The sequence below is a fragment of the Paramisgurnus dabryanus genome, chromosome 8 (genome assembly GCF_030506205.2).
Source record: "Paramisgurnus dabryanus chromosome 8, PD_genome_1.1, whole genome shotgun sequence".
Lineage (NCBI taxonomy): Eukaryota > Metazoa > Chordata > Actinopteri > Cypriniformes > Cobitidae > Paramisgurnus > Paramisgurnus dabryanus.
This window is the reverse complement of record NC_133344.1, coordinates 7,301,995-7,316,176: the sequence shown is the minus strand read 5'-3', so window position 1 is coordinate 7,316,176 and position 14,182 is coordinate 7,301,995. Positions and strand designations below refer to the sequence as shown.

At 38.9% G+C, this 14,182-nt stretch overlaps 1 protein-coding gene across 1 annotated transcript in view; it reads right to left on the bottom strand.

Moving 5' to 3' along the window:
- The window catches only part of dync2h1 (dynein cytoplasmic 2 heavy chain 1), a 120,196-nt gene that overhangs the window by 59,277 nt on the left and 46,737 nt on the right, over positions 1 to 14,182 (bottom strand). Inside the window, exons 53-57 of the mRNA XM_065280400.2 lie at positions 5,035 to 5,177; positions 4,418 to 4,642; positions 4,123 to 4,260; positions 341 to 454; positions 18 to 178 (exon numbers count right to left, since the gene is read on the bottom strand). Of these exons, the coding sequence (XP_065136472.1) occupies positions 18 to 178; positions 341 to 454; positions 4,123 to 4,260; positions 4,418 to 4,642; positions 5,035 to 5,177 (781 nt within the window). The remainder of the gene's footprint in view (positions 1 to 17; positions 179 to 340; positions 455 to 4,122; positions 4,261 to 4,417; positions 4,643 to 5,034; positions 5,178 to 14,182) is intronic.

Sequence of the window (14,182 nt, the reverse complement as noted above, 5' to 3'; positions counted from 1 at the left end):
CTCGTTCTCTCTCTCACCTCTTCATGCTGACCCAGGAAGTGTCAAATATTCCCATGAGTCTCAGCACTCCCTCCAGGATATCTCGGATGACATCGGGTGGCATACGCAGGGAGCGGATCTCGGACAAGGACTCGGATTTGATGTTGCCTACCGCTTGCTTTGCCTCATCAACCAGGGGCTGAGCACGAATACATAAAACAAACAACAGCACAAATGAGAATTGACAAACAAAGGAAACATAACTAGGCTTGGCGTGTCATATCTGAGTTTGAAATTGGTAAAGACCACAGCATACAGGTGTGTTCACGTATGCTCATGTGATTTGGACAGGTGTGCTGACCTGGACCTCCCTGAGCTCCTCGTCAATGTTCTTCTTCCGCTCTTCGATCTTGGTGACCTCCTTTGCCATTCTCTCTTTGATCTTCTCCATCTCTGTCTTCTGATCGCTGGCGTTCTAAAACAAACACATGGACACACTTACTGTGCGTTCATACCAGACGTGAATTATGTGAATAAATTGTGCTATACACACAAGCTTTTTTGACAAAGCTTGGTTGAAAGTTGCGTCATTCGGGTGTGAAATTCGTGTCATGTGTGCGTGAAATTCGCGCGTGAGTTTCAGACATGAATACGCTCAATTTGCCAGCTGTAGCTACCTTGTAGTCTCAAGAAGCTTGTAGTCCCGCTGCATTCGCGCTTGTAGACTTGCGGCATTCACGCTTGAAATTTGCATGTGAGATTCAGACAAGAATACGCTCAATTTGCCAGCTGTAGCTACCTTGTAGTCTCAAGAAGCTTGTAGTCCCGCGGCATTCGCGCTTGTAGATTTGCGGCATTCACGCTTGAAATTTGCATGTGAGATTCAGACAAGAATACGCTCAATTTGCCAGCTGTAGCTACCTTGTAGTCTCAAGAAGCTTGTAGTCTTGCGGCATTCGCACTTGTAGATTTGCGGCATTCGCGCTTGTAGATTCCCGCGTGAGATTTACGCATGAGATTCAAACACGAATATGCTCAATTTGCCAGCTGTAGCTAGCTTGTAGTCTCAAGAAGCTTGTAGTCTCGCGGCATTGGCACTTGTAGATTTGCGGCATTCGCGCTTGTAGATTCGCGCGTGAGATTTGCGCATGAGATTCAAACACGAATATGCTCAATTTGCATTTGCCAGCTGTAGCTAGCTTGTAGTCTCAAGAAGATTGTAGTCTCGCGGCATTCGTGCTTGTAGATTTGCGGCATTTGCGCTTGTAGATTCGCAGCATTCGCGCGTGAGATTTGCGCATGAGATTCAAACATGAATACGCTCAATCTGCCAGCTGTAGCTAGCTTGTAGTCTCAATAAGCTTATAGTCTCGCGGCATTCGCGCTTGTAGATTTGCGGCATTCGTGCTTGTAGATTTGCGCTTGTAGATTTGTGGCATTCGCGCTTGTAGATTCGCAGCATTCACGCGTGAGATTTGCGCATGAGATTCAAACACGAATACGCTCAATTTGCCAGCTGAAGCTAGCTTGTAGTCTCAAGAAGCTTGTAGTCTCGCGGCATTGGCACTTGTAGATTTGCGGCATTCGCGCTTGTAGATTCGCAGCATTCGCGCGTGAGATTTGCGCATGAGATTCAAACACGAATATGCTCAATTTGCATTTGCCAGCTGTAGCTAGCTTGTAGTCTCAAGAAGATTGTAGTCTCGCGGCATTCGTGCTTGTAGATTTGCGGCATTCACGCTTGTAGATTCGCGGCATTCGCGCTTGTAGATTTGCGCTTGTAGATTTGTGGCATTCACGCTTGTAGATTAGCAGCATTCGCGCGTGAGATTTACGCATGAGATTCAAACACGAATACGCTCAATTTGACAGCTGTAGCTAGCTTGTAGTCTCAAGAAGCTTGTAGTCTCGCGGCATTCACGCTTGTAGATTAGCAGCATTCGCGCGTGAGATTTGCGCATGAGATTCAAACATGAATACGCTCAATCTGCCAGCTGTAGCTAGCTTGTAGTCTCAATAAGCTTATAGTCTCGCGGCATTCGCGCTTGTAGATTTGCGGCATTCGTGCTTGTAGATTCGTGGCATTCGCACTTGAAATTTGCGTGTGAGATTCAGACAAGAATATGCTCAATTTGACAGCTGTAGCTACCTTGTAGTCTCAAGAAGCTTGTAGTCTCGTGGCATTCGCGTTTGTAGATTTGTGGCATTCGCGCTTGTAGATTCGCAGCATTCACGCGTGAGATTTGCGCATGAGATTCAAACACGAATACGCTCAATTTGCCAGCTGTAGCTAGCTTGTAGTCTCAAGAAGCTTGTAGTCTCGCGGCATTGGCACTTGTAGATTTGCGGCATTCGCGCTTGTAGATTCGCAGCATTCGCGCGTGAGATTTGCGCATGAGATTCAAACACGAATATGCTCAATTTGCATTTGCCAGCTGTAGCTAGCTTGTAGTCTCAATAAGCTTATAGTCTCGCGGCATTCGCGCTTGTAGATTTGCAGCATTCGTGCTTGTAGATTCGCAGCATTTGCGCGTGAGATTTGCGCATGAGATTCAAACACGAATATGCTCAATTTGCCAGCTGTAGCTAGCTTGTAGTCTCAAGAAGCTTGTAGTCTTGCGGCATTGGCACTTGTAGATTTGCGGCATTCGCGCTTGTAGATTCGCAGCATTCGCGCGTGAGATTTGCGCATGAGATTCAAACACGAATATGCTCAATTTGCATTTGCCAGCTGTAGCTAGCTTGTAGTCTCAAGAAGATTGTAGTCTCGCGGCATTCGTGCTTGTAGATTTGCGGCATTCACGCTTGTAGATTCGCGGCATTCGCGCTTGTAGATTTGCGCTTGTAGATTTGTGGCATTCACGCTTGTAGATTAGCAGCATTCGCGCGTGAGATTTACGCATGAGATTCAAACACGAATACGCTCAATTTGACAGCTGTAGCTAGCTTGTAGTCTCAAGAAGCTTGTAGTCTCGTGGCATTCGCGTTTGTAGATTTGTGGCATTCGCGCTTGTAGATTTGCAGCATTCGTGCGTGAGATTTACGCATGAGATTCAAACACAAATACGCTCATTTTGCCAGCTGTAGCTACCTTGTAGTCTCAAGAAGCTTGTAGTCTCGCGGCATTCGTGCTTGTAGATTCGCTGCATTCGCGCTTATAGATTTGCGGAATTCGCGCTTGAAATTTGCGTGTGAGATTCAGACAAGAATACGCTCAATTTGACAGCTGTAGCTAGCTTGTAGTCTCAAGAAGCTTGTAGTCTTGCGGCATTCGCGCTTGTAGATTTGTGGCATTCGTGCTTATAGATTAGCAGCATTCGCGCGTGAGATTTGCGCAGTAGATTCAAACGGGAATACGCTCAATTTGCCAGCTGTAGCTAGCTTGTAGTCTCAAGAAGCTTGTAGTCTCGCGGCATTCGCGCTTGTAGATTCGCGGCATTCGCGCTTGTAGATTCACGCTTGTAGATTCGCGCTTGTAGATTTGCATCATTCGCGTTTGTAGATTCGCGCCATTCGCGCTTGTAGATTCGCGCTTGTTGATTCGCGCCATTCGCGCTTGTTGATCGCGCCATTTGCGCTTGTTGATTCACGGCATTCACGCTTGTTGATTCGCGCCATTCGCGCTTGTAGATTCGCGGCATTCACGTTTGAAGATTTGCGGCATTCGCGCTTGTAGATCGCGGCATTCGTGCTTGAAGATTCGCGCCATTTGCGCTTGTAGATTCGCGCTTGTAGATTTGCGGCATTCGCACTTGTAGATTCGAGGCATTCGCACTTGTAGATTCGCGCCATTCGCGCTTGTAGATTCGCGGCATTCACGTTTGAAGATTTGCGGCATTCGCGCTTGTAGATCGCGGCATTCGTGCTTGAAGATTCGCGCCATTTGCGCTTGTAGATTCGCGCTTGTAGATTCGCGGCATTCGCACTTGTAGATTCGCGGCATTCGCACTTGTTGATTCCCGCCATTCGCGCTTTTTGATTCGCGGCATTCACGTTTGTTGATTTGCGGCATTCGCGCTTGTAGATTCGCGGCATTAGTGCTTGTAGATTCGTGCTTGTAGATTCGCGGCATTCACGCTTGTAGATTCGAGGCATTCGCACAACATGTATGCTTACACATACACACACATCCCAAACACAGACCTGCATTGACAGGGTGATTTCCTGCAGGGCTGCGTCGGCCTCGGCCTGTTTGGTCTTCAGTAAGCTGCTCTGTTCAGCCGCCCGCCTCTTCAGCTCATCCACCAATGCTTTCGCTTCATTTAGCTTGGCCACGCCTGCCTGTGGTTACATGATCAAATTAGATACACTTGACAAACAACTGTGAAGATTTATCCCTCTGTATATTTCCTAGGATTTTGAATCAGGAGATTGCTTTACCTATTGAACACTTTAACACAACTTGATAAGCTGTAAATAGAGCAATGAAGATGTTTACCTGTAAATGTTGTTGTTTCTTGGTCAGCTCTTTGCGTTTCGAGCTATAGATGGATTGGTAGACCTGTAGAAAGCTCAGATATTGACTGGGTGTCGCTCCGAATTCCCGACATGACTCGTGGATCATCAGGAAGGAGCGATAGAGGTCTGCGTGCAAAGTTTTCTTCTTCTTTCTTTCTCCATTCTTCTCATCTTCTCCTATCCTCGACAACAACATCTCTGGGATCTACAGAAAAGTCACATGACCAATGAGATTAGGTGTGTTTGACTTCATGCAGCGCTACACAGACTAATCAGTGACTGGCTGGTGCATGCGCTGACAGCATGTGACTGTGACGTATGGCATTAAAGTACTGCAAGAGCAATTCGAATTCGAATTCGAACAGCTCGAATATACTTTTCCCAAAGTATAAACAGCAACTAAAATATTCAATATAAAGGGTTTCTGGTTGCTAAATTTCTACGGCAAGCAGCAGGTGTCCAACTTGGCGGCTCCATCTTCAACTCCTCCCTCGACTGTAAGCGGCAAACCTCCGCATAAATATTCGATTAACTTTCTGTTTGAGAAATGGGTCACAGGCAGAGCAGGAAATGACATCACTTTAAAACTTTCTTTACCTTTCTCATGCTGCTGTCTGACCAGCCCTCCATCCACTGGACAGAGCACTTCCTATAGACGGCGGGGTTACTTTCACAGTTAATGGTGAAGTGTTCATTTGTGCAGTCCATGATCAACACCACATGAAGGTTCTGCTGAACGCCTGCACACAAAGAGAAATCACACAGTATCTTTAACACTCATTACCACAGAAGTTCATACTGTCCCCAAAAATTTGCTGTGTGTGTACTAGAGGTCTTCACAGGTACACTAAGATCCGAAAACCCGAGGTCTGAGAAAAGTTTCACGTGTGGCTCGGATACAGGTCGGGTATTATAATAGCGGCATCGGCTCTCTGTAATTTAAAATGAATGTGTTTTTGCCAAACGAACCCCTAAAAGATTTGAACTATCTTGCTTGTGTGCATCAAATCCTTTTCAACCCCTCCTCTGTGTGGCTGCCAGTAGGTAAATTTTTTATTGAGCCAGATCTGTCAATCAATTTTAGATGCACATTTTAGTGGTAACCTTGGTGTCGTCTTCAGATAACAAAGTTAAATAAATGGAGCAGTGGGCCAAAATTGGTTGCGAGGCCACTGGGGTTCTTTCTGTCTGACTGATGTGTGCGGGACTGCAGATTGCACACACGTCAGTGCCGTGTACATTTGGGTCGTAAGGTTAAAAAAATTGCCACTGGGTCGGATCGAATTTTAATAAGGGTCTAATTTTCTCGGGTTTATTATTTTCAAAAGAAAGAAATCGATTCAGCAAACTATCGCGATTCGTTTTAAACTATTTTTATATATAATTTAAATTTAATTATTTTACTTTTCCAAAGAGGTGTTGGGGAGACTTTAGGGCAAAACGCATTTGTTGTTGTCTGTAATAGATAACGTTAATGTTATGTCATAACGTTATCCGTTTCAAGCTGGAGTGAGAAAAAGAAAACCACGGCAGAGACAGCGGAGAAAACCTCTTCCAGATTTATTTCGGCACTTTCACATGATAAAGACAGTATTAAAAATTTAGAAAGATGCATCTTTGAAAAACCAGAGAATGAAAAACCATTTTTACCTTGTCTTTGTTGAATAATGGTAGTCTACCCGCATTCACGAACATACAAAAAGTGCTAAACATCTCAGTCTCATAGAAATTCCTCTTTTAGAAACGTCAGCCAGAAAACGACCCAATCTGAAAAACTGATGCTTATGACATCACAGGCATCTCACTGCCCCTCAACTTTAAAATAATTGGCTACATTTTTTGAGTGGCAGCAAAGTCAGCCAATCATTAATGAGATTGCAAGTTAAGCCAGTAGGGGGAGCCAAATAGGTGCAAAACCACTTGTTTAAAATCCCCCACCCTAATAGAGCTATCTGAGAGAGGTTTTTAGGAAGCTTCTAAGGCATTACAGACCCAAACAAAACAAAAATTGTCTACATGTCACATCACAGAACAAGGATAAATACCCCGTACAATCATTCTACAGATGTGGCCTTTAAAAACGCGCGTTTTCTCCCGCGGCATTCGCCAAATCGTCTCGCGGAGTCACGCAGAATTCTGCAAGTGTTTTCGGGGGGGCTACTTTCCCTTTTCCCTTAATGTGTTTCGCTTCACAGAAAATCCACCAGGTGGCGCATAAAAAACTACATTTTTATATGCGTTGTCATTGCGGTTGTTTCCAGAAGTTAATAAGGGCATTGCTGAATATTTAATATTTCTATTAAAACAGCAAAGTGACGTCAACCCCTTCTTGCCAGCATAACAGCGCATACATATATTAAGATGACTGTACGTGCAATGGGCATTTATACTAAGTGCAACAAAGAATTTAGTGTGAGCCTAATACCCTTAACTCTATTTACAATGAATATCTTAATTATTTGTGTTGTCGAATTTTGACACCGTTTCATTGTTTGTTTATAATATTAATAATTATGTCCGTTTTTCTAAAAGTATTAATATTTTAAAGAGATTCATGTGGTATAAAAATACATGTTTTAAAGTTAAAAATGTTGTAAAAATATATTAGTATTATTGTTCTTAATATATTAAGAACAATAATATGACACATGTATATTGCGCTAAAATGATATACATATGGACAGAGGAATTCTTCTCAACCACCACCAATAAAGTTAAAAAAATATTCTTTAGAAAAATAGCGTTTAAACCCACGCAGAGCGAACAAGAAAACATGGGCCTATGCTTACATACTGTACAGTGGGCATATGATATCTTTATTTAGTTTTACATATTTAAAACTTTAATAATACCTTTCTTGCGCATATAGGCAGTCAGTGTTATGATTTTTTTTAATCCTTTCAGCCGTTATTCATAACAATAAACAGATTTCCTTATTGAAAGAAAAACGTAGAAAATGTTATTATGGGTATAGTTGATGCAAATAAAGTGTGCAGTATACAAAAAATGCAAACAAATTATTTCTAAAAGTGGCAAGATTTTAAAAAGATAAAGGTGGTATAAAGAAAGACATGAGAAAAGTAGAGGTATGCAAAAGAGCACAGTTTAGTTATTGTTAATTAAAGCGGTTTTATACACCTTTGTTTGAATTGACAAGCATTTTATTCGCCACTTTCAACACATTTTGTGATTCATTTACTGATTTATTACAGAAAATTGTTGTCAGAAGCAACGCTATTGTACAAAGCATATTTATATGTATGTTTTAAAGTTAAAAATGTTGTAAAAAATATATTAGTATTCTTTAATTTAAGAATAACAATATGATACATTTATATTGCGCTAAAATGCAATATACATTATTCTGCAATATCAATTATTCTCAACCACCACCAATAAAGTTTAAACATTATTCTTTAGAAAAAAACGGCGTTTAAACCCGTGTTGCGTGGAGCGAACAAGAAAACATATGCTTACATGCTTATTATTCGGCATATGATATCTTTTTTATTTAGTTTTAAAAGTGGCAAAAAAGTTCTTAAAATCTAATGAATACTGGTTTTGTAAAATGTAGCTATATAACTGCAGATGCGTGCGTGGGATCCGGGCAGGTATCATTTTCCTCCAGACCTTGACGCATGGTCGCGGGAAGGCGAGAAATATATATTTTTTTTAGGTTAAAATACTTTGCACAATTGATATATTACTTATGAATATTTTAGGAAATTATTTTTGACACACGTAGGTTATTACGTGTATTTTGGATTTTAATTTCATTACTGTGCCTATCCGTGGCCTCATCCGAGCGCACTTTCTCCGCCTTGCATCTTTTGAAGACATTGGTATGCAGCACCATGACCCAGAAAAGACTCACACACCTTTCCCTGATGCATGCCCACACAGAAATACTGAACTCCCTGGATATTAGTCCTCTAGCTCATGAGAGACTTTGGAATCTCTATTATACAACCGGCGCAATTCGCGAGGCGAGTTTTTTCTGTTCGAGTAAAGAGCGCGTTGATAATATGCGTATTAACGGAATGACAACGCGGGTTTGTTTATTACATGGATGCGCAGCAGCACAAAAACGCTTTTTAATATGAAAAATTAAAGGATTAAAATGTAACAGATTATTATTGAGTCTCTTGGACATAAATGATGACCAATTATGAGACGTTAGAAGGCGCAAAGAGCTGCTTCATCTGTAGCTAAGTAAATAAATGCTTTGCTTTAAACAAATGCATCTACTTTTAAATGTTTTTTTTTAAATGCTACCCAACGGATTTATTGTATATAATGACTCTGCACCTGTAGATATGGTGAGATGAGAAAACATTTTAAGTAATGCTTTAAAAAAAAACATTTCGCTGTCCAAGTGCTGAAATGGCTCTCCACACGTTTGTAAATTCTTTATCTTTTGTTTGTAACAAATAAAGTATTTTTACAGTACAAACCTTATATAAAGCCTATTCTAAAAATGTAATTATACACCATGTTTTTCTTTATAAAAGTATACAATATCAGAACTAAACCCATTATTATTTTTGTTCAAATTATGAATTATTTATATGTTTAAAAAAGACAGTAATAGTACTATTTAGTAAAAAAAGATCTATATAAAAATATACTAGGTATGTTAATGTGAGAATATTTTACATCTGTTAATCGACGTGTGATCTTAACTTAAAAACGAAAGTAAAATATGTTCGTCCGCATGGACATTGAAAACTGTGAAGTTTAATTAATATTATATGTTGTTATAATATTATATGTTGTATGTAAATTGTAACGAAAGTAATTCCCCCTGGGATAAGTATTTTTGCTTCTGGTTAATAGCGCATATTCATCTGAGAACTGATGATGTCTGTGTGTTTCAGACCCTGGCTGTGTGCCCTGAAGTGTATATGACAATAAAGTAGTAAATCTCAATGTATTTATTTTTAAAATGTATTTTAAATAGGCCTATAGGCTCATAGGTTTTTTGGTTAAAAAAATTCACAGCACCCCCTGTTCAAAATGACTTCCAGCGGCCCTGCCTTGACGCTTTGTGTGTTCGACTTTAAATGGTGCGGCGCTGACTGGTCGGCGTATGACATCAGAGTACCGCGAGAGCAAAGGTAAAGTCGGACCATTTGTAACATTTCGACTTGCTCTCGCGGTACTTTGATGTCTTAGTTGCCGAACTGTCTGCGCAGCGCCACATAGAAACGCCCTTTGACTCTTTAAGGCAAAGTACCAGCAACATGAGAAGTGGTGGCACGCAAAAGAAAGTGAAGGTACGCAGTACGCTAAAATATAAAGTGTCTGTACTGCGAGCACTGGTTTAGTTATTTACATCGTGTGTTGCTCTTTCACCATTGTGCACCCGCGCACTCGCTCTGTAGTTTGTAGCTCGCGCTCCGGCTTCGATAAACAATGCCCGTTTCTCAATACCAAGTAGGGGAGAGTGGGGCAAAGTGAGCCAGTGGGTAAGTTGACCCACCCCCTTTATCTAGGCAACCATACAGATTTGTAGCCGTGTGACCACAAATACAGGTAGCAACCATAATTTATATTTGGCTATGTTAAAGAGAAGGACAAATTAAAGAGTTATGATTAAAGTATGATTTAAAAAAAAAAAAAAAAAAACAGTTTTTATCCTATCAAAGTAAAATGTATACATACCAGGTATAATGGCTGTTATGTCAAAGTAGATTTATCCAGGTCTAAATATTTATACCATACATATTGGTGATAGGCTAATGTATAAAACCATGTGAATGATTTAGCTAAAGATTAGCCTGAATTACTAAGCTAGGCAGTTTTCCAAAACGGTGGCTGTGGGGCAAAGTGAACCAGATGGGGTAAACTGAACCAGGGGTTCAACCCCACCATGAGGCACTGTAACCATTGAACATGTTTCATAACAAAAAGAGCCTAGGTTATATCAACATATGTCAAATTAAGTTACCTGATATCCACTTAATTTTATAAGTTATAAACATTCATTTAAAATAACATACAGCGTATGTATTAGGCCTATTTGCTTAAATTGCATTTTAACAAAGAAACTGCAAGGGTTGAAATTAAAACCAACGCGATGGTGAAAACTGGATAAACCGGTTTTCTTTTGATTCCCTGATGATGAGGTGATCGATTAGCATTGGGGGTTGGCAAAGAATTGGCAGACCTAGGGGTGGGTGGTTTTTAATTTCTTGACTCTGTGTCACTGGTAGCTGCTAAAACAAGCAGCTAAACCATGTACAATTAATTACATTTTGGAATTAACTTCCTTCATGTCTTTTTATTTATACACTGTAAAAAATATTTTCTGAATTTTTAAGTAGTTAGCATTAAATATGTTTACAAACAATTGGTTTTTTCAAACTCTGGGATGTTTGTGATTATCATCATTCAGAAAAGTGGTGCTTGTGTTTAGACTTGTGTTTTACGTGATTAAATCATGAAGATTACATTAGTTTCTTTTCAGTGTAGAACAGTTTGTAATCAAAATGCAAAAATATAGTATATTTATAAACATCGCTGAAACAAAGAGTGAATTAAAATTAAAAAAGTAATAAAGTTAAAGCTGCTGATAATTTTGTTTATATTTACTAGCCTTTTCTGAGTGAAAAATGTTTAGATTTTGTTAAGTAGCCTAAATCCTACTCCAATTTATTTCAGTGTGGGTTTCTCATTTTTATCAGCTTTCTTTTGCTTTTCAAAGGGCCGTCTACCTTTGCTACCGCCAGTGCTTTAATGTGGGCCGGTAGGCGCCAGTACTCAGTACCGCCACTTCCAAATATAGCTCTTGCGTACCACCACCTCTCCCTGCGCCCAGAACGTACTTCTAGCGTACCAGAACGCTCATTTGCACATCTGTTTAAATCAGAGGCTTAATTTAATCCTTTGGCTGCGCTGCCGCTTTTCAAAGCGCCCTTCACAATGCAAGCTACCTAATTCGTCCCACCGAGAGCAGAGACTACATTACCCATACACCTTTGAGTTTTACAAGTTAAAAGCGCATGCGTAGCTTTTGCTGCTGTCAATAGGCTTGTTCGACTTCATGCGGCGCCCCGAGAATCGACAGCCGGAAGACGTCACAGTATCGCGAGAGCGAGGCGAAATATGATTTCTTGAATCATTCTCGCGGTACTCTGACGTCATCCGGCTGTCGGTTCTTGTGGCGCCGCATGAAGTCGAACAAGCATAGTGTTAACAACGTGGTTTGGAGAGGTGTGTGAAACGCGCAACCATTGCTGCTCTGTTAAAATGAAAATACAATGAATACTTAATATGCCCTCCTGGTTTTAGACTCTGAGGAGTAAAAGAACAAGGCCAGAATCAGAGGACTCTCGCTGGCTGACATCCCACCAAGCCAGAATGATATCGCTGCAGGTACCCTTTTGTAGGTACTACGTGACAATCTCTGCTGTCGCGGCTGTCAGCTTGGTTCCCCTCGACGCAACTTCGGATTTCCTCAGACGATGTGCAGTGTAAAAATACACATACTTGCGTATTATACATACTTGCTAAACTACAAGTGAACAAAATTTCAATGAATTTGAACGACGTGCACAGGAGTTTTATCACCCGCAAAATGGAAAACAATGGGACAAAATAAAGTGATGACTTTCGAGTTTCAAATGGCCAATATTTTGTTATTCTTGAACCCATAGACATGGTCTTGGTGTCCAGAGAGTATCTTTGCCCGACAGCGACAATATGTTATTAAAAAATAAATTACATCATTATGGATAAATGAGTGCTTGCAGAATATACATATTTGAGAATGCTTATCAGTACTTTTTTGTTTCTTTAACTTTAAAGATGAATATTCTTCTTTAGAGATGGGCAATTTTCAGCAATAGCACATTATATTCAACATTTTGAGCTCATAAAAAAGATTTTTCGCTTATTTAAATGATTTTTTTTTATGTTTTTATGCACGTTTAGTTTTGGTGCAATTTCATCAAAAGCTTATAATTAGGAAATACACACAACACGCTTAACGTATATTTTCTATATGTTAAAAATGTTGTTAAAATTGCGTATTCTTATATAATAAGAATAACAATATGATACATTTATATTGCGCTCAAAATGATTTAGAAATGGAAAAAGGAATTCTTCTCAACTGAGTGCTTGCAGAATATATAGGCTATATTTGAGAATGCTTGTCAGTACTTTTTTGTTTCTTCAACTTTAAAGATGAATATTCTCCTTTAGAGATGGGCAATTTTCAGCATGCACATTATATTCAACTTTTTGAGCTCATAAAAAAGATTTTTCGCTTATTTAAATTACTTTTTTATGTTTTTATGCACGTTTAGTTTTGGTGCAATTTCATCAAAAGCTTGTAATTAGGAAATTCACACAACATGCTTAACGTATATTTTCCATATGTTAAAAATGTTGTAAAAATTGCGTATTCTTATATAATAAGAATAAAAATATGATATATTTATATTGCGCTCAAAATGATTTAGAAATGGAAAAAGGAATTCTTCTCAACTACCACCAATAAAGTTTTAAAATTCTTCTTTAGAAAAACGGCATTTAAACCCGCGTGCACCGAACAAGAAAACGTATGCTTACATACAGTCCGTGTATGATATATTTTTTATTTAGTTTTACATATTTTTATTTATATGCATTTAATAATAGTCTACCGTAAGGTCATAATGTACACACTGTTAAAAATGATTCAGTGGCTTTGTAAATATCTCTAAAATAAATGATTAAAGTAACTTAATAAAATCTCTTAATGCAGTTATGCGATTTTTTTAGTTGGAAAATAAATTACTTAAAATAGAACAGATATTTTGTGTAAAATGTACATATATTATTTGATGTATACGCCTTAATAATATAAGTATTACATTTACAGATTATTTTAGTCAATATATTTAAAAAGGTCAGAGTAATATATTTAAGTTTTTTAAACTGTAATAATTGCATATTTCAAATTATTATTATTTCTATTTGACATCAAAAATGTGTAAGTTTTACGCCTAACTTGAAGTATGAATTATTTATATTTTCACATTGATATTATTTGAGTAAATGTAGGCAAAAAATAAATTAATAATAAGTAGAAAAAATGTCAATTTTAAACAATCACATAGCCAACGGTTTTTAATCAGCAACAAAGAAACTGCACATTTTGCCGATGACAAACACCTCAGAAACTCCTCCAATTTATGAATATTTACACTCACAATATGATTTTATTTCCTTAGTACAAAAGTATAACATATTATACAAATTCTCAGTGAAATGTATTAAACACCATTGCATACTTTTTATCGTGTTTCATACCATGTAAAGGGAAACATGATAATATAAAAAGTAGCCTACTGTTCAGTAATGCAGAAAGGTGCAACACAACCATGTTAAAGCTATTAAAACGTTCAGATGCAAAAATGAACTAAATGTAAAATTAGATAAACTAGTTAATGATATTGCGTAAATGCGCTCGGTCTCTTCAAAGGTCTTCGCGAATTATTTTGTCATAAGACTCGATTATCATACATCACGTCTCTTCTACTGTAAGTACACGGAAAAAATAAGACAAATGATGCGCGTTAGAGTCGGATTTTTATGAAGAATATGTGACTGTTTATGTAACTGGCAAAAGAAAACTTCGCCAACAAAATGTTTGCCAAAAAGCATGCATTTGTATGACATCAAAGTCTATCGCCTAAACATTGATAATCCGTGTCATGTTACTTCAATATCATACAGTATACGCTAAGCATGAAGT